Here is a 27,382-nt window from a genome sequence, read left to right as displayed (position 1 = left end):
ACCGCGCCTGGCCTGATACTCTTGATGACTGAGTACAGTGTGGCACTTTAAATTCCAGTGCTCCAGTGCTTATATAGGTTTCTATTCTCAATTTGTTACCACCTTTTTGCAGCTTGATCTACTGTCAACAAAATTAATAGCTGAGAAAGCTTTTTTGTGTGTGCATGCCCAAGCAAGTCCTTCCTCGGATGTGGTCTCTTTTTTTTTTTGAGACAGAGTTTCACTCTGTCTCCTAGGTTGGAGTGCAATGGTATGATCTTGGCTCACTGCAACCTCCACCTCCTGGGTTCAAGTGATTCTCCTGCCTCAGCCTCCTGAGTAGCTGGGATTACAGGCATGCTGGCACCACCATGCCTGGTTAATTTTTATATTTTCAGTAGAGATGGGGTTTCAGCATGTTGGTCAGGCTGGTCTCGAACTCCTCACCTTGTGATCCACCTGCCTCAGCCTCCCAAAGTGCTGGGATTACAGCCACCACGCCCGGCCCGGATGTGGTTTTTTAAGAACCATTGTTCTACCCTTTTGGTCTTGTAGAGGGTTCAAAGTGCTTTCTATTGCGAAAGATAAGATGCATAATGACCAGACATAAATCATGGTGTGCTGCTAGAAGATAAATCCTATTAATAGAAAAATACTATTTCCTTTTCCATGGCTTTGGATATTCCTAATGTAGTTAAAGTCTTACAGGTTGAGGGCCAACTTCAGTGTTGCTAATTTCAGGAATTCCTGATCCACAGAAAAAAGAATTGCGAGACCTCCTGAGTAGAGTCAATTTAGTTTAATATGGGAAACAGGTTTGGGAGAAAAGTAGAAGTTACTGGTCTCATGTAACAGATTTTTTTTTTTTTTTTAATGATAGAGTCTCCTTCTGTTGCCCAGGCTGGAATGTAGTGGCGCAATCTCAGCTCACTGCAACCTCCACCTCCCGGGTTCAAGCTATTTTCGTGCCTCAGCCTCCCGAGTAGCTGGGATTACAGGCATACGCCGCCACACCTGGCCAATTTTTGTATTTTCAGTAGAGATGTGGTTTTACCCTGTTGGCCAGGCTGTTCTCAAACTCCTGGCCTCAAGTGATCACCTCAGTCTCCCAAAGTGTGTGTGAGCCACCACACCCTGCCAACAGATTCTTGAATAATTCCCCCGCTCTTTGTTTACTCATGAAAGGAAATCAAGCAGAAGCACAGATCCTGCTACCCCAGACAACTATAACAAATTACATTACCCAGTACCTGTGTCAGGAAGTTGAAGTGATGTATGTATCTCTTAAAGCTCTCATGCTAGGTAGTATTGTTTCCATTTTATTATACTGGAGGAAAGTGAAACTGACGCTCAGTTAATTTAAATGACTTGACCAAAGTCATGTCTGTGGATGCCAGAGCCATGTTTGGGCTGTGGCCCCAGGTCGGTATTCTGTTTTTAGCGCATGCACAGAGAAAATATTGGAGAAACATACAGAAAGACAAAAACTTAAATTATTAGTACTATGCTGCATAAAAAATACAACTTTCTACTTTAAAAAATTTTGTTTTAAGATATACATGGATACCTACCTAATATGTAGATGCAAATTCATTTTCTCCCTCAGATTTTCTACTTAGCTGGAAAAAATGAGTATTAAGTGTTCATTCTAGAAAAGTAGGGTAATTTTTAGGAAATGAAATGTCTGTGTTATGTCCTTTTAGCACTTTGGTGTCAAATGCAATGGAAATTAATTGTTTTGGAACCTTTAGAGATGTTGGTTCTTAGAATTTGTCCCTCTGGCTAGATAAAATTAATCTGAGAACAACAATTTCAGTTTTTGATTTAAAGCTGATAGGAGCATTTCTAAGCATTTTGACCTATGAGAGCTTCATTGTACCCCCACACACCGCACCCCAGTTCTTTTCTACCTCTCCTAAGGTGCCCCAGGATCATCACACATTTGAGATGATGTGCACTCTGAATGTGAACTTGGTAAGAATCCAAAGAATTGGCTTTTCAAGAACCAGTGAAGTAAAAACCACCAGACTGCCTCTCAGCAAGTCCTCAGGAGTGGCAGTTGACTTTAACGTCCATATGCTTTTGTCCTGTATGTCCCCAACCCCCAGACTGTGGACTGGCACTAGTCTGTGGCAGCACTGCAGGAGGTGAATGTAGGAGTAGGGGGCAGCAGCTTTACCTCCTGAGCTCCACCTCCTGTGAGATCAGTGGCAGCATTAGTTTCTCATAGGAGCGTGAACTCTATTGTGAACTGCACATGCAAGGGATCTAGGTTGCACACTCCTTATGAGAATATAAGTAATGTCTAATGAACTGAGGTAGAACAGTTTCATCCCAAAATCATCCCCTGCCCCCCTGCCAGCAACCCCAGGTGCGTGGAAAGATTGTCTTCTGTGAAACCAATCCCTAGCTCCAAAAAGGTTGGGGACTGCTGCTGTGTGTGACAGATCCTTGAATGTGAAGTACAGTTCTCCTAACGGAATTTTTCTTACTTGTTCTGATCAATTTTGTAGTAAGAGTTTCCTTTACAAGCAATGGATGCTACACTGATTTTCTCTTTTGCAATGGGAAACTGGAGACCATGTTTGTTAGAATGGTACATAGCAGTGAAGAGTGTAGGCCGTGAGTTTAATGGGGCTTGCAGATCCTTGGTTAGTAACTTTTTTTGAGATAGGGTCTTGCTCTGTTTCCCAGGCTGGAATGCAGTGGTGCAGTCATGGCTCACTGCAGCCTTGACCTCCTGGCCTCAAGTGATCTTTTAACCTCAGCCTCCCAGGTACCTGGGACTTCAGGCTTTTGTACTACCATGCCTGGATATTTTAATTTTTTTGTTTGTTTTGTAGAGACGAGTCTCACTGTATTTCCTAAGCCCGTCTCAAACTCCTAGGCTCAAGCAGTCCTCCCACCTCAGCCTCCCGAAGTGTTGGGATTATAGGTGTGAGTTGCTGTGCCCAGCCATAACTTGTTTTTTTTTTTTTTTTTTTTGAGACAGAGTTTCGCTCTTGTTGTCCAGGCCGGAGTGCAATGGCGCAGTCTCGGCTCACTGCAACGTCCGCCTCCCAGGTTCAAGCGATTCTCCTGCCTCAGCCTCCCGAGTAGGTGGGATTACAGACATGTACCACCACCCCAGCTAATTTTGTATTTTTAGTAGAGATGGGGTTTCTCCATGTTGGTCAGGCTGGTCTGGAACTCCTGACCTCAGGTGATCTTCCTGCCTCAGCCTTCCAAAGTGCTGGGATTACAGTCGTGAGCCACCACGCCCAGCAAGCCTAGCTCTACTAAAAATACAAAAATTAGCTGGGCTTGGTGGCAGGTGCCTGTAATCCCAGCTACTTGGGAGACTAAAGCAGGAAAATCACTTGAACCCAGGAGGCAGAGGTTGCAGGGAGCCGAGATCACACCACGCCAGCCTGGACAGCAGAGCAAGACTGCATCTCAAAAAACTAAAAATAAATAAAAATAAAATTGTGCTTTGCTGGCTGCGGTGGCTCACACCTGTAATCCCAGCACTTTGGGAGGCCAAGTGGGTGGATCACCTGAGGTCGGGAGTTCGAGGCCAGCCTGGCCAACATGGAGAAACCCCGTCTCTACTAAAACTACAAAATTAGCCGGGCATGGTGGTGCATGCCTGTAATCCCAGCTACCTGGGAGGCTGAGGCAGGAGAATCCCTTGAACCCAGAAGGCGGAGGTTGCAGTGAGCTGAGATTGCACCATTGCACTCCAGCCTGGGCAACAAGAATGAAACTCCGTCTCAAAAAAAAAAAAAAAAAAGATGTGCTTTAATTTAGTTCTTTGTCAGTAACACCAGGAAAACTCTCAATGATAATTTTTTTTTTTTTTTTTTTGAGACCAGGTCTCGCTTTTGTCGCTCAGGCTGGAGTGCAGTGGCACGATCTTGGCTCACTGCAACCTCTGCCTCTGGGTTCAAGCAATTCTCCTGCTTCAGCCTCCCGAGCAGCTGGGATTACAGGTGCCCGTCACCATGCCCGGCTAATTTTTTGTATTTTTAGTAGAGACGGGGTTTTGCCATGTTGGCCATGCTGGTCTCAAACTCCTGACCTCAGGTAATCTGCCCACCTAGGCCTCCTAAAGTGCCGGGATTACAGGCATGAGCCACCACACCTGGCCAAGAATTTTTAAATTACCAAAACACTCATCGCTTTTAACACGCAACAATAATTCCTCTTGCTTAAGCTCCAGACCAATACCTCAGAATCATCTGGGGAGCTTTTTACAAAATCAGAGGGCCAGCCTGCATCCCTGCCCTGTAAGTCCGCAGGCTTATGGGTGCCAGAGAGTGTTTAGATAACAAGCTCCCCATGTGATCTGACCACACTGCCTCAGATGGACTTGGTTTATTGGCATCTTATCACCTCCAATTTACACGATGCTCAAAAATGGGTTCTCAGGAAAAGCCATAACATTCTTCTTCAACCTCAGGATAGGCTGTACCCAAGTTTCTTCTAATGCCATATTTCAGTCTGAATTAACAAATTCAGAAAACTTCCCACCCAGGGCCTTCTACCAAAAAAAAGGAAAAAAAATCTGATTTTATTTGTTGACAAAACTGGTTGTGTCTTGTAGAATTTTCCACAATCAGAATTTGACTGATTATATCCCCACTATTATTTAACATGTTTCTCTGTCCCAGTGTTTCTGATATATTGGCTGATTGCCATGGAAGTTCAGAGAGATTGAGGTTAGATATTTTGGCAAGAACGCTTCATGGATGGTGCGGTACACTTTATTAGGAGGCCTATGGTGCCTCTCTTTGTTATGTTAACAGCCATATATGATCATTGCTTTGGTCTATTCATTCATGTTTGTAATTAATTATCTTTGAATATCCAATAAATACTGAGCCCCAAATAGAGGCACTTGAATATATTTTTACTGAGAAGCAGTGACACAGAACCTGGCCTTGATTCTCTATTAGAAATGATTATATCTCTTGGCACTGTCTTGTGGTTTTAGGTAACTTTGAAGGGACAAAGAATGTTCCAGCTCTCTTTACTGAGCCCTGGTGTGCTATAGATTAGCTGGATCAATACTGACTCAATACATTCATGTTTTCCTATTTTTACCTTTGGGCCTTATTCATATGTCCATATTCTCTCAAGAACACATCATCTTTTGCTTTCAACCCTTGATCCTCACTGGGAGGAGAGGAGATCATGCTGTGGCATGTTGTCTCCTTTCTTTCTTTTCTTTTTTTTTTTGAGACAGAGTCTCACTGTTACCCAGGCGGGAGTACAGTGACATAATCTCGACTCACTGCAACCTCTGCCCCCGGGATTCAAGTGTTTCTCCTACCCCAGCCTCCCAAGTAGCTGGGATTACAGGTGCCCGCCACCATGCCTGGCTAATTTTTGTATTTTTAGTAGAGTTGAGGTTTTGCCATGTTGGCCAGGCTGGTTTCAAACTCCTGACCTCAAGTGATCTGCCCATTTCGGCCGCCCAAAGTGCTGGGATTACAGGTTGAGCCACCACGCCGGGCCATCTCTTTTCTTTTCTTTCTTTTTTTTTTTTTTTTGATGCAGTCTGGCTCTGCCGCGCAGGCTGGAGTGCAGTGGCGCGATCTTGGCTCACTGCAAGCTCCGCCTCCCGGGTTCACGCCATTCTCCTGCCTCAGGCTCCTGAGTGGCTGGGACTACAGGCACCCTCCACCACCCTGGCTAATTTTTTGTATTTTTAGTTTTAGTAGAGACGGGGTTTCACTGTGTTAGCCAGGATGGTCTCCATCTCCTGACCTGGTGATCCACACGCCTCGGCCTTGCAAAGTGCTGGGATTATAGGCGTGAGTCACCACGCCCGGCCGTTGCCATCTCTTTTGTTTGTGATTCTGCGTTTGAGGAACCTTGCTTTGCTGTGTGACACTTCAAGTTGTTCCTTAGATAAGGAGAGATAAGAAGCGCCCGCCTTTCCACCTCTACTTGGGACAGCTACTAGTTATCGGTCCTAAATAATTAGTTTAATACATTAAATATCCATAAGTTGGAGTTTTCTGTCTTCCTTTAGTTAAAAACGTTTTTAAAAAGTATTTAGCTTGGGCCCGGCATGGTGGCTCACACCTGTAATCCCAGCACTTTGGGAGGCCGAGGCTGGCAGATCACAAGGTCAAGAGATCAAGACCATCCTCTCCAACAAGGTGAAACCCTGTCTCCACTAAAAATACAAAAAGTTAGCTGGGCGTGGTGGCACACACCTGTAGTCCCAGCTACTCGGGAAGCTGAGACAGGAGAATCACTTGAACCTGGGAGGCAGATGTTGCAGTGAGCTGAGATCGCACCACTGCACTCTAGCCTGGCGACGGAGTGAGACTCTGTCTCAAAAAAAAAGAAAAGAAAAAAAAGTAGCTTGTAACATAAAGGAAAAGTTCCTGAGGATATGTGATATTTTAGTGTGTATTCTGAAAGCACAGCTTAATGTTATTCATTTTAAACCCTTAAACAAAGAAAAATATCCTTTGCTCTTCTCTTTTAGGAAATTCACACAAACGAAAAGGAAGTAACAGAGAAGGAAGTAACTCTTCACTTGTTGCCAGGTAACTGTCATGTTAGCATAGTAACTCCTATGCAAGGCAAGGCCAATGATAAATTACATCATCCCTAGCCTTGCTATATTTAAACTCCTTTGTTTTCATCCTCCCACATATAACAGTAATGAATTGAACAAACATATCAAGGTTTTTAGTTCAGTAACTACACACCTGGGTCTGAGTGTTACAACATCTGCAAAGAATTTTTCTTGTTTCCTCTTCCCCCAAGCTGATGAAAATAAACCTGGGATATTCTCACTGCTTTCACAATCTAATGTGGCCTTTTTCAGGCCATTTTAATATGGCCTTTTCCAGTATGCTGATCCCCAATCTGTAGGAAATTGAGGAAAACAATTCAACTGCCATGGCCTCCCAAGGCAACTATTGGTGGGTGACTTTACTTTTTGGTCCATACCTACTTGTGCATGTGAGCACGTGTACTGGGGATGCTGGGGTTTACCAGCCCTGGGGCTGCCAGCACTTCACCCTGCAGTCATTGTGAAGGAGCCTGGATTGGTTGAATATTTTTGAGATAGAGGACAGTGACTTTAGCTTAAGTTAAGTTTTAATCATTTCCATGTTCAGGAATAGAAACTACTTGGTGGTGTATCCTCTCCATATATGGGATATTCTGTGATCCATGTATTTAATTCTTTTTCTACTTTCTTTTTCCTAATTCAAAATAGCTTTTTCAAAATAAGTTTTTTTAGGTACATTTCCCCAAAACAATACAGGCTTTATTCTGCTGCTTTTTATTTTATTCCAGTTTATTGAGGGGATATAAATCTGTGCAAGTTTCTGACTGATCTACCTTATTTGCTAAAAGAATTCTGTAACTTTTTTTGATGTTTTTAAATGTCAAAGACTTTTTTTCTATAATGATGACTTAAGCCGTCATCATTAAAAAAAATCTCCTCTTGTTTTGCCTCTTCTTGGGGTTATAGATTTGGAAATTTTATTTTTAGCTTAGCATTATGCATATTCTCCCCTCCCCTGAATTACTTCACAGTCTTATCTAGGTGTAGGTGTGCAGTGGTGAGTTCAGAGTTAACTTCTCTGAGTCTAGTTTCGTAAACTAGACAAAGATCATTTCTAGCTCCCAACTCTTGTGCTTCTAGACTCTGATCTGGTATAAACCAGCTGATTATGGCACAGCATGCTATGTTTGCAGAGGGCCTCACCAGGAATGTTGTATTAGCTAGTGCATGCTAATTTCTGGTCTCTAGTACATGAGCATGGGATGGGGCTGGCCTGCTCTTGGGGAGAGCCTCACCATTAAAAGGTGTTTCATGTTGGGAGTTGAAAGCACAGGAAACCTTGCTCACATGTCTTCTCCCATGGACTTGGCAGAGACACTTTTTCTGGGACTATTTTAAACCCTAATGAGGCCCTGTCTTCATTATTTCCTTCAAACTGTGATCTCTCGAGAGGCTGACCTAGTGACTGAACCATCTTCCGGTGTTTCCTTAGTGTTTCAGCCCGAGGTAATTAACCCCTTGAAAGATGAGGGAACAACACCATAATATGTGTCCCTTCTGACTGTCTGAAACTGTTCGTTTTCATATTGAAAGATAGACTAAATAAATTTTGAGCTAAAAAGTAAATTTAAAGACCTTGAAGGAGCTATCAAGAGGGAGATTCCAAGGAGAAGATGGTTGTCTGTTGCATGAGAAGAAAAATCTTTAGGTTTTTTTTGTTGTTGTTGTTGTTACACAACATTTATACTTAGTTTTTCATTTCCCCCATAGTCTTCTCTTTGGCTCCTCTGCTTCCAGGTGGCAGAGAATACTGACCTATTCCCTAATCCTCATCTTTTTGACTGCAAGGAGGGATACTTTCTGTTTCCAGGGACTGCAGTTTCTCATATCAGCTGGGTGCTGCAGATGGAGCAGGAGAGGTGACGCATTGAAAGGAAATACGCTTAACTAAGAAAGAGAGGAAACACGTTTTTTCCCCACAAACCTCTGACCTCTGTTTTCCTCCCAGCGTGGAGCCAGAACAAGGGTGGTCATGCTGTGGAAGGCTGCAGCACCTCTTGGATCTATGGAAGCTGCCTGGAAGCCCCATGGCCAGGAAGGCACTGCCAGTCTCTCTCAGCACTTCCAGTATTAGAAGCCGCCCCCTTTCACAGGAAAGTGGGCTTGGGATCTGTGTTTTTTAGGGCAGACTAGGGCAAGGCCATCTGTGTTCACTTAGGGTATTGCTTCTGTGGAACATCTGCTTGGGTCAAGTAATGAAAACACTAAGATTTCTGCATGAAAGTGCAGCTCAGATCATTAGTACCTATTTGGACATTTCCATTATTCCCAGTGAGAAGATAGAAATGTCCTGCATGGAGGTGTATCTGAGCCATTTCAATTTCACTTCTTGGTGGTTTCCACTCTGCCTCATCTTCTCTCCTATGTTTTTGCAGCTCCTGCCATGCTGAAAAGTGTAAAGTTCTGAAGCCCCGTGTTGTATTGTGTGTTTGTCCATATGTAAATAGGGCTGGAAAGCCTTCAGTGTTTACATATTGTGTGTTCCCTGAGAACTCTTAAGGAGGACCTGTTTTGGCTTCCATCAGGTGAACAGCTGCTTTGTGAAGCCAGCACAGTACTGAAGTATGTCCAGGAAGATTCCTGTCAGCATGGCGTCTATGGGAGGCTTGTCTGCACAGACTTCAAGATTGCCTTCTTGGGCGATGATGAATCTGCATTGGATAATGATGTATGTATGGGCTGCATTTGGCAGAGTTTGCAGGCAACAGTGCAGTTGTGGTTCTGTTGTCTTTTTCTCCCAGCTTCTCAATTACTCTACCCCCTAACACACATAAACACAAAGAACAGAAATCCTGCATGTATGAACTGCATCTGGTGAAGTTTGCGGGGAATAGTACAGTTGTAGCTCTGTTGTCTTTTTTCCCCCTAGCTACTCAGTTACTCCACTTCCCACCGTGCGCACCCTCCCCACCGCCCCACATAAATAAACACAAAGGACAGAGTCCTTCTCATCACTGGCCTGCTCTCTGTCTTTCAGGATCTCCTTTCAGTGGCAGGACCGTTTAGAAATTTCTCACCTGTGCCTCATGTCATACTGGCTTGCTTTTGACTTCATATGTTGACACTGTCAATTTTTAATTTTATTCTGTATTTCAGTGCAATATATACCACTCACTGGAATAACATCTTCCAAATATACTAGTTCACCAACGTTTTCTCTATACTAAGCTCTTCCTTAAACCTAGGAACTGAGTCAGTAATGAAACCGATGGTGAATGCAGCCTTTGAACTTAGGTTCACTCTGTTTTTGTTGTGTTTTTAATTTTTTTTTTTTTTGAGACAGGATCTCACTCTGTCACTCAGGTTGGAGTGCAGTGGCACAGTCGTGGCTCCAATAATCCTCCCACCTCAGTCTCCTGAGTAGCTAGGACCATAGGCGTGTGTCATCACGCCTGGCTAGTTTTGTTATTTTTGGTAGAGGCAGGGTTTTGCCATGTTGCCCGTGCTGGTCTCGAAGTTCTGAGCTCAAGAAATCCACCTGGTTTGGCCTCCCAAAATGCTGGGATTACAGGCATGAGCCGCCTTACCCAGCTCACCTATGTTAAATCTGAACCTGTAGCAGTGGCCTTGTGAAATTTGTTCCTACTCATGAAGAATGAGCAATTAAGTAAGGAGAGAACTGCCCATACCACTAGGAGAGCACCATATGTTAGTGGAAACCCAGCCAAGGCACGTCCTGGTCCCAGTGTGCCAACTGTCCCAGATCACCCTTGGTTTTTAAAAAGTAGCACCAGTGCTGCCTCTTCCATCTGGCCTTGGGCTTGGTTCATAGTCCTGTACAAAGAGCATTCACCAGAAACTTGAATCTCTTGTTCTTCCTGAAGCTGACTTCAGGTAGCTCTGTCAATCCCCTATTCACATTTGTGTGGAGAAATGTTAACCTGTACATAACTTCCCCACACTTCTCAAAGTGATTGTGTGTGGCATGGTGGGTTTGCCTAGGAGGAGCCCAGAGATGGCATATTCTGGTCCAGGCGCGGTGGCTCTTGCCTGTAATCTCAGCACTTTGGGAGGCTGAGGCAGGTGGATTGCTTGAGCTCAGGAGTTCGAGACTGGCCTGGGCAACATGCCAAACTCATGTCTCTAAAAAACCACAAAAATTAGCTGAGAGAGGTGGTGTGTGCCTGTAGTCCCAGCTACTCAGGAGGCTGAGGTGCAAAGTTAACTTGAGCTCAAGAAGTGGAGGTTACAGTAAGCCAAGATCACCCCACTGCACTCTAGCCTAGCCTGAGTGACAGAGCTAAACCCTGTCTCAGAATGAATCTCAGGAGCTTTTCTCACACACTTCCTTGTCCCTTTTTTAGGAATGTCGCTGCATTTCCCCATTTTCTTTTTTTTTTTTTTTTTTTTTTTTTGAGACGGAGTCTTGCTCTGTCGCCCAGGCTGGAGTGTAGTGGCCGGATCTCAGCTCACTGCAAGCTCCGCCTCCCAGGTTCACGCCATTCTCCTGCCTCAGCCTCCCGAGTAGCTGGGACTACAGGCGCCCGCCACCATGCCCGGCTAATTTTTTGTATTTTTAGTAGAGACGGGGTTTCACCGTGTTAGCCAGGATGGTCTCGATCTCCTGACCTCGTGATCCGCCCGTCTCGGCCTCCCAAAGTGCTGGGATTACAGGCTTGAGCCACCACGCCCGGCCCCCCATTTTTCTTAATATCCAGATAGAGAATGGTGATTTACTCTGCCTACAAATGTCTAACAGTATGCAGAGGAGTCACAGTTGTTTCCTTTTGAATCTTCTAGGAAACTCAATTTAAGAATAAGGTTGTAGGAGAAAATGACATTACACTCCACTGTGTTGATCAGATTTATGGAGGTAAGTATCTGTTTTCCCTTGGGGTGTTGGCAACCTTTGAGAGTATAGCTGATAATGATGATAATATTTTTATGACCATTTATAATTAAAAAAAATTTTTTCACATATATCATCTTGTTTAAATCTGTTTTATAGATGCTAAAATTGAGATGTATAGTGGTTTATATAGGGTCACTTAGCTAGAGGAGCTTGGATTTGAACTTGGAACCTGTTCTTTCTAATATTTCACACGATGCCATTATATGCTAGATGTTGATCAGACTTTCTGAAATCAGAGTTAGCTGTGTAGGTTTTACTTTATAGGCTGCTGTGATTAAAAGGTCTGTTGTATTGCATTAGGATGTCTTTTCTGCTGACTAAACAAGCCTCTCCTGCCAAGCCTCTCTCTGTTCCACTTCTCTATTTTTGTATTCGGGGCATCTTCAGAAATCGTTCAGTGATCATTTATGATATTCTCAAGACTACTAGGTGCTGAGTGGGTCCAAATTCTAGGACAGTGAGGGGGTCTTAGGAGGGGTCCTAGCTGTAAACCCAGGAGCTGACTGTCATGAAAGCATGTCTCTAGTCATTTCCCTTTCATCTTTTATAAGATCAGCTTTCATAGTGGGTTTTCTTTGGGCCACTGGATTCAGTTCTGCCAACAGTGGCCAGTCTGTTCGTCCTTGTGCTTACTCCAGAGGAGTGAAGCACCCTGACTGCTCTCAGAGAGCCAGGGCCCCTGCTGGAAGAGATTGGGCTTCCTTTGGCAGTCACTTAAAAGGCAGGCAGCACATTTCCTCTCATTCTTGGGAAGTATCCCTAGAAATTGATCATCGACTTCGTTTCTTTAGCATTCACTCATTGCTGTGTAACGTAATTTCCCTTCCTGATTTCATTGCTGATCTGTAGTGTTTGATGAGAAAAAGAAAACTCTCTTTGGACAACTGAAGAAATACCCTGAGAAGCTCATTATCCACTGCAAAGACCTTCGAGTGTTCCAGTTTTGTCTGAGGTACACAAAGGAAGAGGAAGTCAAAAGGGTAACTAGTTGCATGTGTTTTTAGGTTTTATTTCCCATCAGGTTTTCCCCACTAGCTCTAGTTTTTGCTTACGTTGCATGAAGGTTAAAGGGAGGCTTTCACTCTGTGAACTTGAAATTGGTTGTAATCCCATATTCTTTGATTAGAATGTGAAAGGTAGTTTGATAAAGCATGCCTGTGTATCATCTTGGCACATGGTACCTTTAATACTTCAATTCATAATGTTTTTATTCCTGGAGCCACTAAATGGTGGGAGGTGGTAAACCAGGTCAAGAGGCGGTAGGGGAAAATGAAGGAAGGATGAGACAGCTAAAAGTTTATCCCTATTCTCCCACTTATGACAGTCTTTCCACAAGACAGTAGTGATGGAGAATTCCAACTTCTATGAGTAAATGAGTTTACCTGTGGGAGGTAGTGGTTGTGCATGGAAAGAAGGAAGTATACAGGTCAGATGAGCAAAGCCAAATAATCAGATACACTTTTGGAGACTAAGTAAACTTAATATCCTGGTTGCCACAGCAAGTTGAGATATGCAGCTGGGTGAACTCAGAAAGTAGTTGTATCAATTTGATATTTGTTGTAATTTCTAAGATTTTTTTTTTTTTTTTTTTTTGGAGACTGAGTCTCTTATCACCCAGGCTGAAGTGCAGTGGTATCCAAGATTTCTCTTATTAAGATATTGATCTCAGACTTTTCCCTCTGATGGTATAAATACATCAGGGGAAACCTAGCAGGAGGCCTATTCATGTATATTGTCTTGGCTACAGTGAGTTTGCACACTTAGTGGTAACTCCTTAATTTTCTTTAAGAGAGTGTGGTAGTTCAGTTAGAATAATAAACATGACTGGTATCTATTCTGAGCAAGAAAAGAATAGTATAGATACAGAAAATTTCCTGAGAAGACAGGAACTTCAGTTCGAACAATGGTTTTAGTCACTTTTCCAAATACACTTTAGTTTCACACGGTAGACAAACAAAGTGTGATAGATTGATTTCTTTCCCTTATCTTCCATAAGAAGGTCCTGAAGGCCTCAACAATGGATCAGAACAGCTGTGTCTTGGTTATCATCCGATATCAGTTGTAAGTCTTTGACATGTCAGAGTTTTGGAGTATCTGACTTAATGTGGCACTTATCTTTTTTAGCACTTTGTTTTTGAGAAATTAGACTATGTTTTAAAATTTTCCCTAGAAATTAAGAGTTCTTAGAAAACCTGACAAACGGGGCTGGGCACGGTGGCCAATGCTTGCAATCCCAGCACTTTGGGAGGCCAAGGTGGGTGGATCACCTGAGGTCGGGTGTTCGAGACCAGCCTGACCAACATGGCGAAACCCTGTCTCTACTAAAAATACAAAAAACTAGCTGGCATGGTAGCACATGCCTGTCTTTGCAGCTACTCAAGAGGCTGAGGTGGAAGAATCGCTTGAACCCAGGAGGCGGAGGTTGCAATAAGCAACAAGAGTGAAACTCTGTCTCAAAAATAATAATAACAGTAATAGGCCAGGCAGGGTGGTTCACGCCTGTAATTCCAGCACTTTGGTAGGCTGAGGCAGGTAGATCAGTTGAGGTCAGGAGTTCGAGACCAGCCTGGCCAACATGGTGAAACCCCGTCTCTACTAAAAATACAAAGATTAGTTGGGCATGATGATGCAGACCTGTAATCCCAGCTACTCTGGAGGCTGAGGCAGGAGAATCGCTTGAACCCAGGAGGCGGAGGTTGCAATGAGCAACAAGAGTGAAACTGTCTCAAAAATAATAATAGGCCAGGCATGGTGGTTCATGCCTGTAATTCCAGCACTTTGGGAGGCTGAGGCAGGTAGATCACTTGAGGTCAGGAGTTCGAGACCAGCCTGGCCAACATGGCGAAACCCCGTCTCTAAAAATACAAAGATTAGTCGAGCATGATGATGCAGACCTGTAATCCCAGCTACTCTAGGTGAGGCAGGAGAATTGCTTGAACCCAGGAGGTGTAGGTTGCAATGAGCCAAGATCGTGCCACTGCACTCCAGCCTGGAGCAGAGTGAGACTCTGTCTCAGAAAAAAGAAAAAAATAAATAATAAAAATTTTTAAAAAAGAAAGAAAGAAAACCTGACAAAATGGTAGCGTCCTGTTGATTTGGCATTATTCCAAAAACTAATGTCATAGATACAGATCTCAAATGAGAATTAATGTGTGATCCATTGGAACCCCTTTGGCATGACTGAGAACCTAGACACCTTGACTCTTGTCTCTTAGTGTTTATCTGTCAAAAGCATAACTATATCCATTGTTCAATTTTTTTTAGATTGTCAGTGGCATAATTCATCATACCCAGGCTCCTAAACTGCTTAAACGATTGTTTCTGTTTTCCTATGCGACTGCTGCACAAAACAATACAGGTAAATATCTTCTGGGTTCTAATTTGAGGGTAAGCAGAAGCCTTCCAATTCCCACCTGAAGCCAGTGGGGGAAAACCGATCTATGGGTTGTTTTGTTTTTTCGTGTCTCCTCTACCAGTTGGTCACCCCTTGCTTGAGTGATTCATTCAGATATCTACATTTTCTTTCCTGTGATTTTCTTTTTTTTTTTAAAGATGGAGTCTTGCTTTGTAGCCCAGGCTGGAGTGCAATGGCATGATTTCCGCCCACTGCAATCTCTACCTCCCAGGTTCAAGCAGTTCTCATGCCTCAGCCTCCTGAATAACTGGGATTACAGATGCCCACCACCATGACTGACTAATTTTTATATTTTTAGTAGAGATGGGGTTTTTCCATGTTGGCCGGGCTGGTTCCAAACTCCTGACCTCAAGTGATCCATCCACCTTGGCCTCCCAAAGTACTGAGATTACAGGTGTGAACCACTGGGCCAGGCCTCCTGTGATCTTTGTTTACTTCTTTTAGGTTTGTTTGCTTGCTTTTTGCAAGGGATTGTTTGATTGGTTACATCTTAAGAAAGATTAGATCAAGGTCTGGGTACAGTGGCTCACGCCTATAATCCCAGCCCTTTGGGAAGCTGAGGTGGGTGGATCATGAGGTCAGGAGATGAAGACCATCCTGGCCAACATGGTGAAACCCTGTCTCTACTAAAAATACAAAAATCAACTGGGCATGGTGGCGTGGGCTTGTAATCCCAGCTACTTGAGAGACTGAGGCAGGAGACTCGCTTGAACCTGGGAGATGGAGGTTGCAGTGTGCCAAGATTGTACCACTGCACTCCAGCCTGGCAATAGAACAAGACTCCGTCTCAAAAAAAAAAAAAGAAAAATAAGATCAATATATTATAACTAGGAATATGAGACTATAGGGAAACAAAATTGAGAAACGTTTAAAATAACCATGTTTGTCCCTGGTTTCTTTTTTCTATTTAAATATACTTGATTTTATTTCATAAGACTATAGAGAATTTCTTGCATTCTAGGAAGTTTTTAAACAACCAGAGCATACTTTGTAGCAAATATTTTAGGGGGAATGGGACAGTTATACATAAGAAAAGCACATCCAGCAACTAATTTAGTAAGACAAAACTTTTAAAGTTCCCAGTGTTTTTCATTCAGTTTGGTGAAAAAGAGAGCAATCTTTTAAGAACAAAACTCTGGGTCATCTGAATTAGCCATTAACAATGCCTAGCATTGGATGTGTTTTCACAGATGTCTGTTTTCTTCTTGTTCTTTCGCCTCAGTCTGTTCACTTGTTCTGTCCATTATTCTTTTTTTTTTTTTTTTTGAGATGGAGTCTCCCACTGTCGCCCAGGCTGGAGTACAGTGGCGTGATCTTGGCTCACTGCAACCTCCGCCTTATGGATTCAAGCAATTCTCCCACAACAGCCTCCCAAGGAGCTGGGATTACAAGCACACACCACCACGGCCGGCTAATTTTTGTATTTTTAGTAGAGACAGGGTTTCACCTTGTTGGCCAGGATGGTCTTGAACTCCTCACCTCAGATGATCCACCCGCCTCAGCCTCCCAAAGTGATGGGATTACAGGTTCAAGGACCTGTTCGTTATTCCTTTTTTTTTTTTTTCTTCAAGACAGGGTCTTCCTCTGTCGCCCAGGCTGGAGTGTGCTGGCATGATCTTGGCTCACTACAACCTCTGCCTCCCAGGTTCAAGCAATTCTCCTGCCTCAGCCTCCTGAGTAGCTGGGATTACAGGTGTGTGCCACCACACCCAGCTAATTTTTTTGTATTTTTAGTAGAGATGGCGTTTCACCATGTTGGCCAGGCTGGTCTCGAACTCCTGACTTTGTAATCCTCCTGCCTTGGCCCTCCAAAGTGCTGGGATTACAGGTGTGAGCCACCTCGCCCGGCTCCTTCCATTACTGTTAACATGAAGTTGATGTTGAATGATCCTGAGTCCTATGTAGTTTTTGTCAGGGAAGTGGCAGCGGTTTTTTTTGTTGTTGGTTTTTTTTTTTTTTTTTTGAGACAAGTCTCACACTGTCACCCAGGCTGGAGTGCAGTGACGGGATCTCAGGTCACTGCAACCTCCACCTCGCAGGTTCAAGTGATTCTCCTGCCTCAGCCTCCTGAGTAGCTAGGATTATAGGCACATGCCACTACGCCTGGCAAATTTTTGTATTTTTGGTAGAGACAGGGTTTCACTATGTGGGCCAGGCTGGTTTCGAACTCCTGACCTCAAGTGATCTGCCTGCCTTGGCCTCCCAAAGTGCTGGGATTACAGGCATGAGCCACCATGCCCAGCCTAGCAGTTTCTTTTAAAAGCACACAAGGCTTTGTCATAAGGCTTTCTGGGTAAGGTAGAGTTGCTTTGTCACTATCCGTTCTTTTAGTAAATATGTATTGACTGCTTGCTGTGAGCCAAGCTCTGTGGGTATATGGAGATAAACAGGACTAAATCCCTGCCCTCAAGAAGTGTAAAGTCAAAAAAAAAAAAAAAAAAAGCGTAAAGTCATATAGGAGAGGAAGCTGAGTGATGTGTCCTCTGTGGAGGCACCCACCCTCTGGGGGTGGGTGGACTATTGGGGGAGAAGCCTGGGCCTTAGTAGATAGTGGAGCATCTGGTAGGCTTAAAGGAGTATTTTGGGCAGAAGGATTGGCGTGTACAGAGATGTAGCTATCTCATAGAGCATGCTGCATTTTGGGAGCTATGCTGATTTCATAGAAAAGGTATAGATAGGTTTTGGTGTCCATTTGACCTGTGTTCAAATCCTGGCCTTGCTGCTTTCTAGCTGTGTGATCCTGGGGATGACACTTAACTCTGTTAAGATAAGAAAACCTCTGCTTTATTTTAAAAATAGCAGCATTAAGTCTTGTGAGAACTATAAATTGTTAATGGATGGCACATAAGGTGCAGTCATTAATTGGGAGTTAATTGAGAGTAAAACTGCATATTACTGAGGATGGATTATGCTCAGAGAATTAACACTGACATAAAATACACTTCCCAGTAATTTTAGGTTGAACATAAAATTTGTCCCTTAATTCATTAAGTTTATCTTTGTGAATGACAGATTTTTACTGTAGTTATGTAAACAAGTGCTGATTAAGTGGGTGCTGACTTAGAGTTTGTGGCAGTAAGACATATACAAAGATGACTTGTTGATTACTATAATTTGTATAAACATTTATTGAGTGCAAATTTGCAAAATCATGTTCTCCTTTCAGGAATTCTGATTTTCCTTGTATCCTGATTTTTGTTCTGTACCCAGCATAGGACACTTTTCTCAGCCTGCCAACGTATGTGGATCAGCATGCCAAAACCCTTACCTCGATCGACCTTGGCAGTTTCATTACCTTCTGGTGGCTTTTTGCGCCAGAGGCCCAGGACATGTATTAATAGCATCTTTCTTTCTGATTTAGTTCCACTCTTCTACTTCCTTCCAGTCCTCATTTTTTTTGAGAAGTAAAGGTTATAACTCATAGATGCTAATTGACCAAATAGCTTTTTCATTGAATAGGGGTTTGTAGAGGTGGGTGCTTTGCAATTTGATGTCTTTAATTATTCCCTGGCTTCATAATTCACAAATGTGTTTAGGTTGGAAGGTCCTAAATGCTTATGACATGGCATTTTAGGGAAGGACTTGCTTGTATTGCCTAGAAGATGGCCTACTGTGGTAAATGGGAATGTGATTACTACTTTATATCCATGGGGAATTTTTTTTTTTTTGGTGGGATTTGGAGGGGCAGGATTAGAACTTTACAGAAATTTCTTCTATAGTTTCCTGGGTTTGAATCCCAGTTCCATTACTGCCTAGCTTTGTGACATAGGCAAGTTACTTGACCTTTCTGCACCATATCTGTAAAATGGAGGAAATGATCATACCTGTCGTATTATCTATTCTATAGGGTTGTGAGGATTGAGTTAATGAAATGTAATATAGGCTGGGCACAGTGGCGCATGCCTGTAATCCCAGCACTTTGGGAGGGCGAGGTGGGTGGATCATGAGGTCAGGAGTTCAAGACCAGCCCTACCAAAATGGGGACACCCCCGCCTCTACTAAAAATACAAAAATTAGCCAGGCGTGTTGGTGGGTGCCTGTAATCCCAGCTACTCAGGAGGCTGAGGCAGGAGAATCGCTTGAACCTGGGAGGCAGAGGTTGCAGTGAGCCGAGATCGCACCACTGCACTCCAGCCTGGGCGAAAGAACGAGACTCCGTCGCGGGAAAAAAAAAAAGGTGTTATGTTCAGAACAGTACCTAGTAAGTGCTATATAAGCACTAACTATTATCATCATCATCATTATTCTTATTTTTGCTATGATCTGGTTTTATTTTTTTATTTTTTTTATTTTTTTATTTATTTTTTTTTTGAGGCGGAGTCTCACTCTGTCACCCAGGCTGGAGTGCAGTGGCCGGATCTCAGCTCACTGCAAGCTCCGCCTCCTGGGTTTACGCCATTCTCCTGCCTCAGCCTCCCGAGTAGCTGGGACTACAGGCGCCCGCCACCTCGCCCGGCTAGTTTTTTTTTTTGTATTTTTAGTAGAGACGGGGTTTCACCCTGTTAGCCAGGATGGTCTTGATCTCCTGACCTCGTGATCCGCCCGTCTCGGCCTCCCAAAGTGCTGGGATTACAGGCTTGAGCCACCGCGCCCGGCCGATCTGGTTTTATTAAAAGGAGCTGGGGTAATTTTTGTAAACACTTTGTTTTTCCCAGAAGGCTTGGTTTTTTAAATTTGCAAAGACTTGAACTATTTGTGATAGAAGTTGTGTATATACTCAAGACTATTGTGGTACATGTGTAAATACCCGGCAAGCAGTGCTGCGGCTTGGGAGAAGACCAAGGACAGTCTGCTAGTCTGCAAGAGCAGTGCTCCAGGGCATTTTATCCTAGTAGGTAGTGGCAGGGCTGGGTTGGGGATAGAAGTATGTGCCCATAACCATGATTCAGCCCTTGGCTAGCAGGCCCTGATCCTCACCATGGCTATCATCTGTTTATGACCTTCAGTGACCAGTTGTCACACTAGACAAATCCTCTTACAAGCAGTGCATCTTCAAACTGAAGGAGGATTTACATTGAAGAGCCTGAGATACTATTCAAATTAGTTGGCCGTCTTATGCACACATTGGCAGGGCTAAAAATATTTTGTCACTTTAGCATTTGTGCCAAGCCTATATTTTAGTGCTTCACATAATCTTCTTGTGTTATATAAATTAACTCATGATCAGATGACTAGAAATGGAGCTATAAATTACTTTTCCAAGGAGTGGAACTCAGTTCCTACAATGTAAAAAGACTGAGCTGGCCGGGTGTGATGGCTCACTCCTGTAATCCCAGCACTTGGGGAGGCTGAGGCAGGTGGATCACTTGAGGTCAGGAGTTTGAGACCAACCTGGCCAACATGGTGAAACCGCATCTCTACTAAAAATACAAAAATTAGCCATATGTGGTGGTGCGTGCCTGTAGTCCCAGCTGCTCAGGAGGCTGAGGCAGGAGAATCACTTTAACCCAGGAGGAGGAGGTTGCAGTGAGCCAAGATGGCGCCACCGGCCACTGCACTCTGGCAGGGGCAATAGAGTAAGACTCCATCTCAAAAAAAAAAAAAAAAAGACAGAGACTCAGTCATAATTTTGGAGTCATGACAAAAAATGGAACAAGGTTAGGATTAAGCAATCAATTTTTTCTGCTTGGATAAAAATGGGCTTAGTGGAGGAAACCAAAACCTAAGGAGGGACTGTCACATAATGAAAATACCAGTGCTTCATGGAAGGATTTTATTGTCTTTTACATTGTGTTCTTTTAGTCACTGATCCCAAGAACCATACCATAATGTTTGACACACTTAAGGACTGGTGTTGGGAACTGGAACGGACCAAAGGCAACATGAAATACAAAGCAGTGAGTGTCAACGAAGGCTATAAAGTCTGTGAGAGGTAAGCTTTCCATGCTGGGCACATGCTGTACAATTCACCCATTGAAAGTGTTCATTGTTTTTTAGTATATTCAGAGTTGTGCAGTCATTACCACAGTCAGTTTAGAACATTTTCATCATCCCAAAAAGGAACTCCATACCCATTGTCTGTCACTCCCCATTTTCCCTGAATGCCTTTCTGTTCCTCCCCAGCCCTAGACAACCACTAATCTACTTTCTGTCACTATAAACTTGCCTATTGTGAACATTTCATATAAATGGAATCATATCATATGTGATCTTTTGTGACTTGCTTCTTTCACTTAACATGATGTTTTCCAAGTTTGTTTATTTTGCAGCTTGTATCAGAATTTCATTCTTTTTTATTCCTAATATTCCATACTGTGGATATATTTAATTTATCCATATATTAGTTGATGGACAATTGGGTTATTTTCACTTTTTGCCTCTTTGAATAACGTGTTTTGGTTTTTTGTTTTTGTTTAAGACAGGGTCTCGCTCTGACACCCATGCTGCATCATGCTGGAGTGCAGTGGTGCCATCTCAGCTCACTGGAACCTCTGCCTCGGCTCAAGTGATTCTCCTACCTCAGCCTCCTGAGTAGCTGGGACCATAGGCGTGCACCACCATGCCTGTCTAATTTTTCTGTTTATTGTAGAGATGGGGTTTCACTGTGTTCCCCAGGCTGGTTTTGAACTCCTGGGCTCAAGCGATCCTCTTACCTCGGCCTCCCAAACTTCTAGACTTACAGGCACGAGCGATCGTGCCGGGCCATGAATGATATTAATATGAACATTCAATTACAGATTTTTGTGTAGATGTATGTTTTTATTTTTCTTGGGTATACTACCTAGAAGTGGACTGCCAGATCCTGTGGAAATTTGTGTTTACCCTTTTGAGGAACTTACAGACTTTTTCACAGAGACGGTGCCATTTTACATTCCTACCAACAGTGTATGAGAGTTTATTTCTCCACATCAATACTAGCTTTTTATTACGTACTTATTTATTTATTCATTTTAAGACAGGGTCTCTCTCTGTCCCCCAGGCTGGAGTGCAGTGGCGTGATCACAGCTCACTGCAGCCTCTACCTCCTGGTATCAAATGATCCTTGCACTTCGGCCCCCTGAGTATCTGGGACTACAGGTGTGCACTACCAAACCCGGGCTAATTTTTGTATTTTTTGCAAAGACTGGGATCTCGATATGTTGTCCAGGCTGGTCTCAAACTCCTGGACTCAAACCATCCTCCCACCTCAGGCTCCCAAAGTGCTGGGATTACAGGCATGAGCTACTGTGCCCAGCCATTCTAGGTTTTTAAAGAAAATCTTAAAGTGTCTCTTAAATACTCAAAAATGAATTTGTATATTTGTATCTTTTTATTGTTGTTGCCATTATTGTATCTCTAAGTGTAAAACTTAAAAAAAGCATGTCTGAATTTATATTGTATATTTTCTTCCCTGTTTTTTTTTTTTGAGACGGAGTCTTGTTCTGTCACCCAGGTTGGAATGCAGTGGTGCGATCTCAGCTCCCTGCAAGCTCCGCCACCTGGGTTCACGCCATTCTCCTGCCTCAGCCTCCCGAGTAGCTGAGACTACAGGCGCCCGCCACCACGCCCGGCTAATTTTTTGTATTTTTAGTAGAGACGGGGTTTCACCGTGGTGTCGATCTCCTGATCTTGTGATCCACCCACCTTGGCCTCCCAAAGTGTTGAGATTGCAGGCGTGAGCCACCGTGCCCTACCTTTTTTTTTTTTTTTTCCGGAGATGGAGTCTTGCTCTGTCGCCCAGGCTGGGGTGCAGTGGCGCAATCTCAGCCCACTGCAAGCTCTGTCTCCCGGGTTCACGCCATTCTCCTGCCTCTGCTTTCTGAGTAGCTGGGACTACAGGCGCCTGCCACCACACCTGGCTAATTTTTTGTATTTTTGGTAGAGACAGGTTTTCACCCTATTAGCCAGGATGGTCTCGATCTCCTGACCTCGTGATCCGCCCTCCTCGGCCTCCCAAAGTGCCAGGATTACAGACGTGAGCCATTGCACCCGGCCTTTTTCTTCCCTTTTATTGAGCACTTCTTTTATTCATTCAACAAAAATTTTTGAGTGCCTACCATGTACTTGGCAGTGTCCTAGCTATTAGAGATGGCAGCAATCAACAGGGCACCTGAAAACCTCTGCCCTCCTAGAGCTATCATTCTGGAGGGAGGAAGATGATGGTAGAATAAAGAAGTAAATTATAACATGTTAAAAGATAAGTGCTGTGGAGAAAAACAGATCCAGCACTTGGTTAGGGAGTGCTGGAGGTGATGATGGGAGGGTCAGTCGGGAAGGTTTTGCATGGTGGGAATAAGGTTTTGCGTGGTAGCTCGTGAGCATAGGAAAGTGAAGGAAGTGAAAGGCTGAGTCAGAGGACACCCGAGGGAGGAGCATTCCAAGTGAAGGGAGGAATAAGGGCAAAGGCCTGTGTGAGGAACAGCAAGTAGCCCAGGGGTGGAAGAGGAGCAAGCAAAGGAGAGGAGTGGGAGATAATGGGTCCAGAGACTTTGTTGGGAGGACAGTGAGAGGGAGGCTGAGCAGAGGCAGATATGATCTGACCTACATTTTTTGTTTGTTTGTTTGTTTTTAAGACTAGAGTCTCGCTCTGTCACCGAGGCTGAAGTGCAGTGGCGCGATCTCGTCTCACTACGACCTCTGCCTCCTGGGTTCAAGTGATTCTCCTGCCTCAGCCTCTTGAGTAGCTGAGATTACAGGCACCTGCCACCATGCCCCGTTAATTTTTGTATTTTTAGTAGAGACGGGGTTTCACCATGTTGGCCAGGCTGATCTTGAACTCCTGACCTCAACTGATCTGCCTGCCTCGGCCTCCCAAAGTGCTGGGATTACACGTGTGAGCCACTGCGCCTGGCTGACCTACATTTTTAAAGCATGACTGTATAATCTGTTTTCAGAAGCTTGAATATTATCATTTTGGAACATACTCCCTAACACCCTATTAACAGATTCATACAACTTTATATTTTTGTGGAGCTCTTTGTATTATGGTTCTGATAGGCCTCTTCAGTAATCAGTTTTGATTTTGATCATTCTCAACATTTACAAGTTTGCTTTCACTGGCCCCCCTCGCCGCTGCCCTGCAGTCCCTTCACAATGTGAGCTGTGGTGATGGTGGGGAAGGGCCTGCCAGGGTCCTGACCCCCACCAAGGACCTCATTATCAGCCACACCCTGTTCTTTTCTCTTTGCCGGTTTTAAAGCTTGAAAGGATAAAGCTAGCCCTTGCTCAGAAAGAAGTTAGAAACCCCTGCTCCTAGGAGATAATAGTTTGTAATAAGATGTTGATACTAACATAAGTTCCCAGAATTGTTTTTAAAAAACATCCTGGCACATACTAATTAGTTGGCGTTTGCATAGGTGTTAGCATGTTAGAAATATACAGGAAAAGCTCTGTGATTTGTTTCCCCCTGGACCACTGTAGTCTCTGCTCCATGGTGTCCCCCATCCACTGGTGCCCCAGCATCCATTCTCCATGTCGCATGCCAAGCAGGCTACTCCACACACCTCTCATGGCACTTGTCCCCAGCTTCAGTGGCTTCCTGCTGTTCTTGGTATAGAACAGAGCCCTCAACAAGCACTCTCAAGGCCCCTCATGGTTTGACTGCAGCTTTGTGTCCCACCCCTCTGGCCATACTGACCTCCCTGCCACAAGTCTTGCCCGCAGGCTCCTGTCTGGAAGTCCTTTTTGCTTCTAGCTGCACAAGTATAATTAACTCCACTTCATCAGTTGGATCTTACCCCAGCTACCGCTTTTTTTTTTTTTTTTTTTTTGGAGACTGAGTCTCACTCTGTCACCCAGGCTGGAGTACAGTGGTATGATCTCGGCTCACTGCAACCTCCGCTTCCCAGGTTCAAGCGATTCTCCTGCCTCAGCCTCCTGAGTATCTGGGATTATAGGCGTGTGCCACCATGCCCAGCTAATTTTTGTATTTTTAGTAGAGATGGGGTTTCACCATGTTGGCCAGGCTGGTTTTGAACTCCTGACCTCAAGTGATCTGCCCGCCTCAGCCTCCCAAAGTGCTGGGATTACAGGCTTGAGCCACTGTGCCCAGCCCCAGGTACCACTTTCTTTGCGAGCTTTCCCAAGACTAAGTCAGATGTCCTTCTGAGTTTTCATTGCTCTGTCTGCCCCTCTTCACAGCACTCCCTGCAATGGCAAGTTTGTTGTTATTTTGTATCATTTGGTTAATGTGAGTTTCTGCAGCCTACAGCTCTGTGAAGTTAAAGGATGCTGTTTTTGCACATTGTTATATCCTCAGTACCCAGCCCGGTGGCTGGCTTCTAAGAGGAGCTCAATAAATAGGAGAAAGAAGGAAAAGCCCTCTTTGTGTTTAGAGGGGGACCTGCAGTCAGTCTGGGTAAGAACAAGGAACTATCTACTTCACTTTCCCACAAGGTCAGAGCTGGCTATTTCGGTGCCACAGGTGTCTTCTCTTTCTCATTCTTCTCCTAACCGTTCTCTCATCCCACTTCCCTGTAAACGCATAGGATGGTATGTGGCCTTGTGGAGTGTGTACCACACAGAGGGACCTAGGAAGTGTTTGCAGGCACAGGAAGACATTGCTGTTCTGGGAGGTTGTGCCTGAGTAGATACACAACTTTCCATGAATAAAGTCAACTTGTATTTGCAGGGACTGTTTACTTTGTGTTCTAAACTCATCTTAATGACTGAAATGACTGCTTTCCAAGGAGGGAGGATTAATTGCTTTATCCAATGGGAATCTCACAGTGGGGACTCCATGGAATCCACCTGGAATTAAGTAGTCAGGAGAGGACACCTTCCACACCCCTCGCTGACTGCTGGATTCTTCGTTTCTGTACAGCCTTCTCTGCTGGGTGATGAATGGGATATTTGCCAATACATTTGGTTCTTTTTTTTTTTTTTGGTGAAAGACTATCTGTAAGAAAACCAACCACTGAACTAATAGTTTAAAATATTCAACCTCACTAGTTGGGGAAGATATGGAAATTTTTTTAAAACCGTGGGGCCCCAGTCCAGCTTTGTAGCATGAGCCACTGAGGAAGGAGCTCAGGATCTGGTTTGAACAACTGCACAGTTGACTGTCCTGAAAAGGTTGAGAAACAGTGGCCTGTTTGTAAGTTACCATCTAGAGCAGTGTGTCTCCGTTTAATGTGTATCTAATCACTGGAGGCTCCTGTCTAATATTCAGAATCTGACTCAGTAGGTTGAGGGAGGCTGGAGCGTCTGCAGTCCTCATCAGCTTCCAGGTCATGCTGCTGAAACTATGAGTAGCAGGATCTTCTGGAACAACAGTGTTCATCCCAACTGCTTACCTGGAGAGCTTTTAAGCTTCTGATTTAATAGTTCTTGGATGGAGCCTGGACATTGGTAATCTTTTAATCTTCCCACTTGATTTGAATGAGCAGCCTGAGTTTTAAGAGCAGTTGATCTGTGGAGAGGTTTTTACTTCAGTGACTACACCTGAAAAAGGGATGCCTTACCAGTCACCCATTCAGGTTCAGAACTTCAGAAGGCAAACATTCTTCACAGTTTTGATGGTTTGAAGTGTCTTAGTGACCATTAGTTCCCAAACCTGGTTTTCCATCACAATCTTATTGGAACTTTTTTCTTCATTAATTACTTTTAAGATTTCTTGGTTTTGGATTTTTTTTTTGAGACAAGGTCTCGCTGTGTCACCCAGGCTGGAGTGTAGTAGCACAATCTCTGCTCACTGTAACCTCTGCCCCCTGGGCTCAAGTGATTCTCCCGCCTCAGTCTCCTTAGTAGCTGGGACCATAGGTGCCCGCCACTATGCCCGGCTCAATTTTTTATATTTTATATGACTATAAAAAATTTATATCTATATTTTATTTATATTTGTATTTTTATATTTTTAGTAGTGAGGGGGGTTTTGCCATGTTACCTCTGCCCTCCTAGAGCTATCATTCTGGAGGGAGGAAGATGATGGTAGAATAAAGAAGTAAATTATAACATGTTAAAAGATAAGTGCTGTGGAGAAAAACAGATCCAGCACTTGGTTAGGGAGTGCTGGAGGTGATGATGGGAGGGTCAGTCGGGAAGGTTTTGCATGGTGGGAGTAAGGTTTTGCGTGGTAGCTCGTGAGCATAGGAAAGTGAAGGAAGTGAAAGGCTGAGTCAGAGGACACCCGAGGGAGGAGCATTCCAAGTGAAGGGAGGAATAAGGGCAAAGGCCTGTGTGAGGAACAGCAAGTAGCCCAGGGGTGGAAGAGGAGCAAGCAAAGGAGAGGAGTGGGAGATAATGGGTCCAGAGACTTTGTTGGGAGGACAGTGAGAGGGAGGCTGAGCAGAGGCAGATATGATCTGACCTACATTTTTTGTTTGTTTGTTTGTTTGTTTTTAAGACTAGAGTCTCGCTCTGTCACCGAGGCTGAAGTGCAGTGGCGCGATCTCGTCTCACTACGACCTCTGCCTCCTGGGTTCAAGTGATTCTCCTGCCTCAGCCTCTTGAGTAGCTGAGATTACAGGCACCTGCCACCATGCCCCGTTAATTTTTGTATTTTTAGTAGAGACAGGGTTTCACCATGTTGGCCAGGCTGATCTTGAACTCCTGACCTCAACTGATCTGCCTGCCTCGGCCTCCCAAAGTGCTGGGATTACACGTGTGAGCCACTGCGCCTGGCTGACCTACATTTTTAAAG

The 27,382-nt window shown here is 44.1% G+C and overlaps 1 protein-coding gene across 1 annotated transcript in view; it reads left to right on the top strand.

Annotated features, from left to right (window-relative positions):
* MTMR12 (myotubularin related protein 12) overlaps positions 1–27,382 on the top strand; it is an 87,346-nt gene that overhangs the window by 31,127 nt on the left and 28,837 nt on the right. Inside the window, exons 2-7 of the mRNA XM_025389388.1 lie at positions 6,464–6,524; positions 9,082–9,224; positions 11,297–11,369; positions 12,258–12,388; positions 14,673–14,766; positions 20,566–20,695. Coding sequence (XP_025245173.1) covers positions 6,464–6,524; positions 9,082–9,224; positions 11,297–11,369; positions 12,258–12,388; positions 14,673–14,766; positions 20,566–20,695 — 632 coding nt within the window. The remainder of the gene's footprint in view (positions 1–6,463; positions 6,525–9,081; positions 9,225–11,296; positions 11,370–12,257; positions 12,389–14,672; positions 14,767–20,565; positions 20,696–27,382) is intronic.

Source organism: Theropithecus gelada, chromosome 6, assembly GCF_003255815.1.
Source record: "Theropithecus gelada isolate Dixy chromosome 6, Tgel_1.0, whole genome shotgun sequence".
Lineage (NCBI taxonomy): Eukaryota > Metazoa > Chordata > Mammalia > Primates > Cercopithecidae > Theropithecus > Theropithecus gelada.
This window is presented reverse-complemented; position numbering and strand designations above follow the sequence as displayed.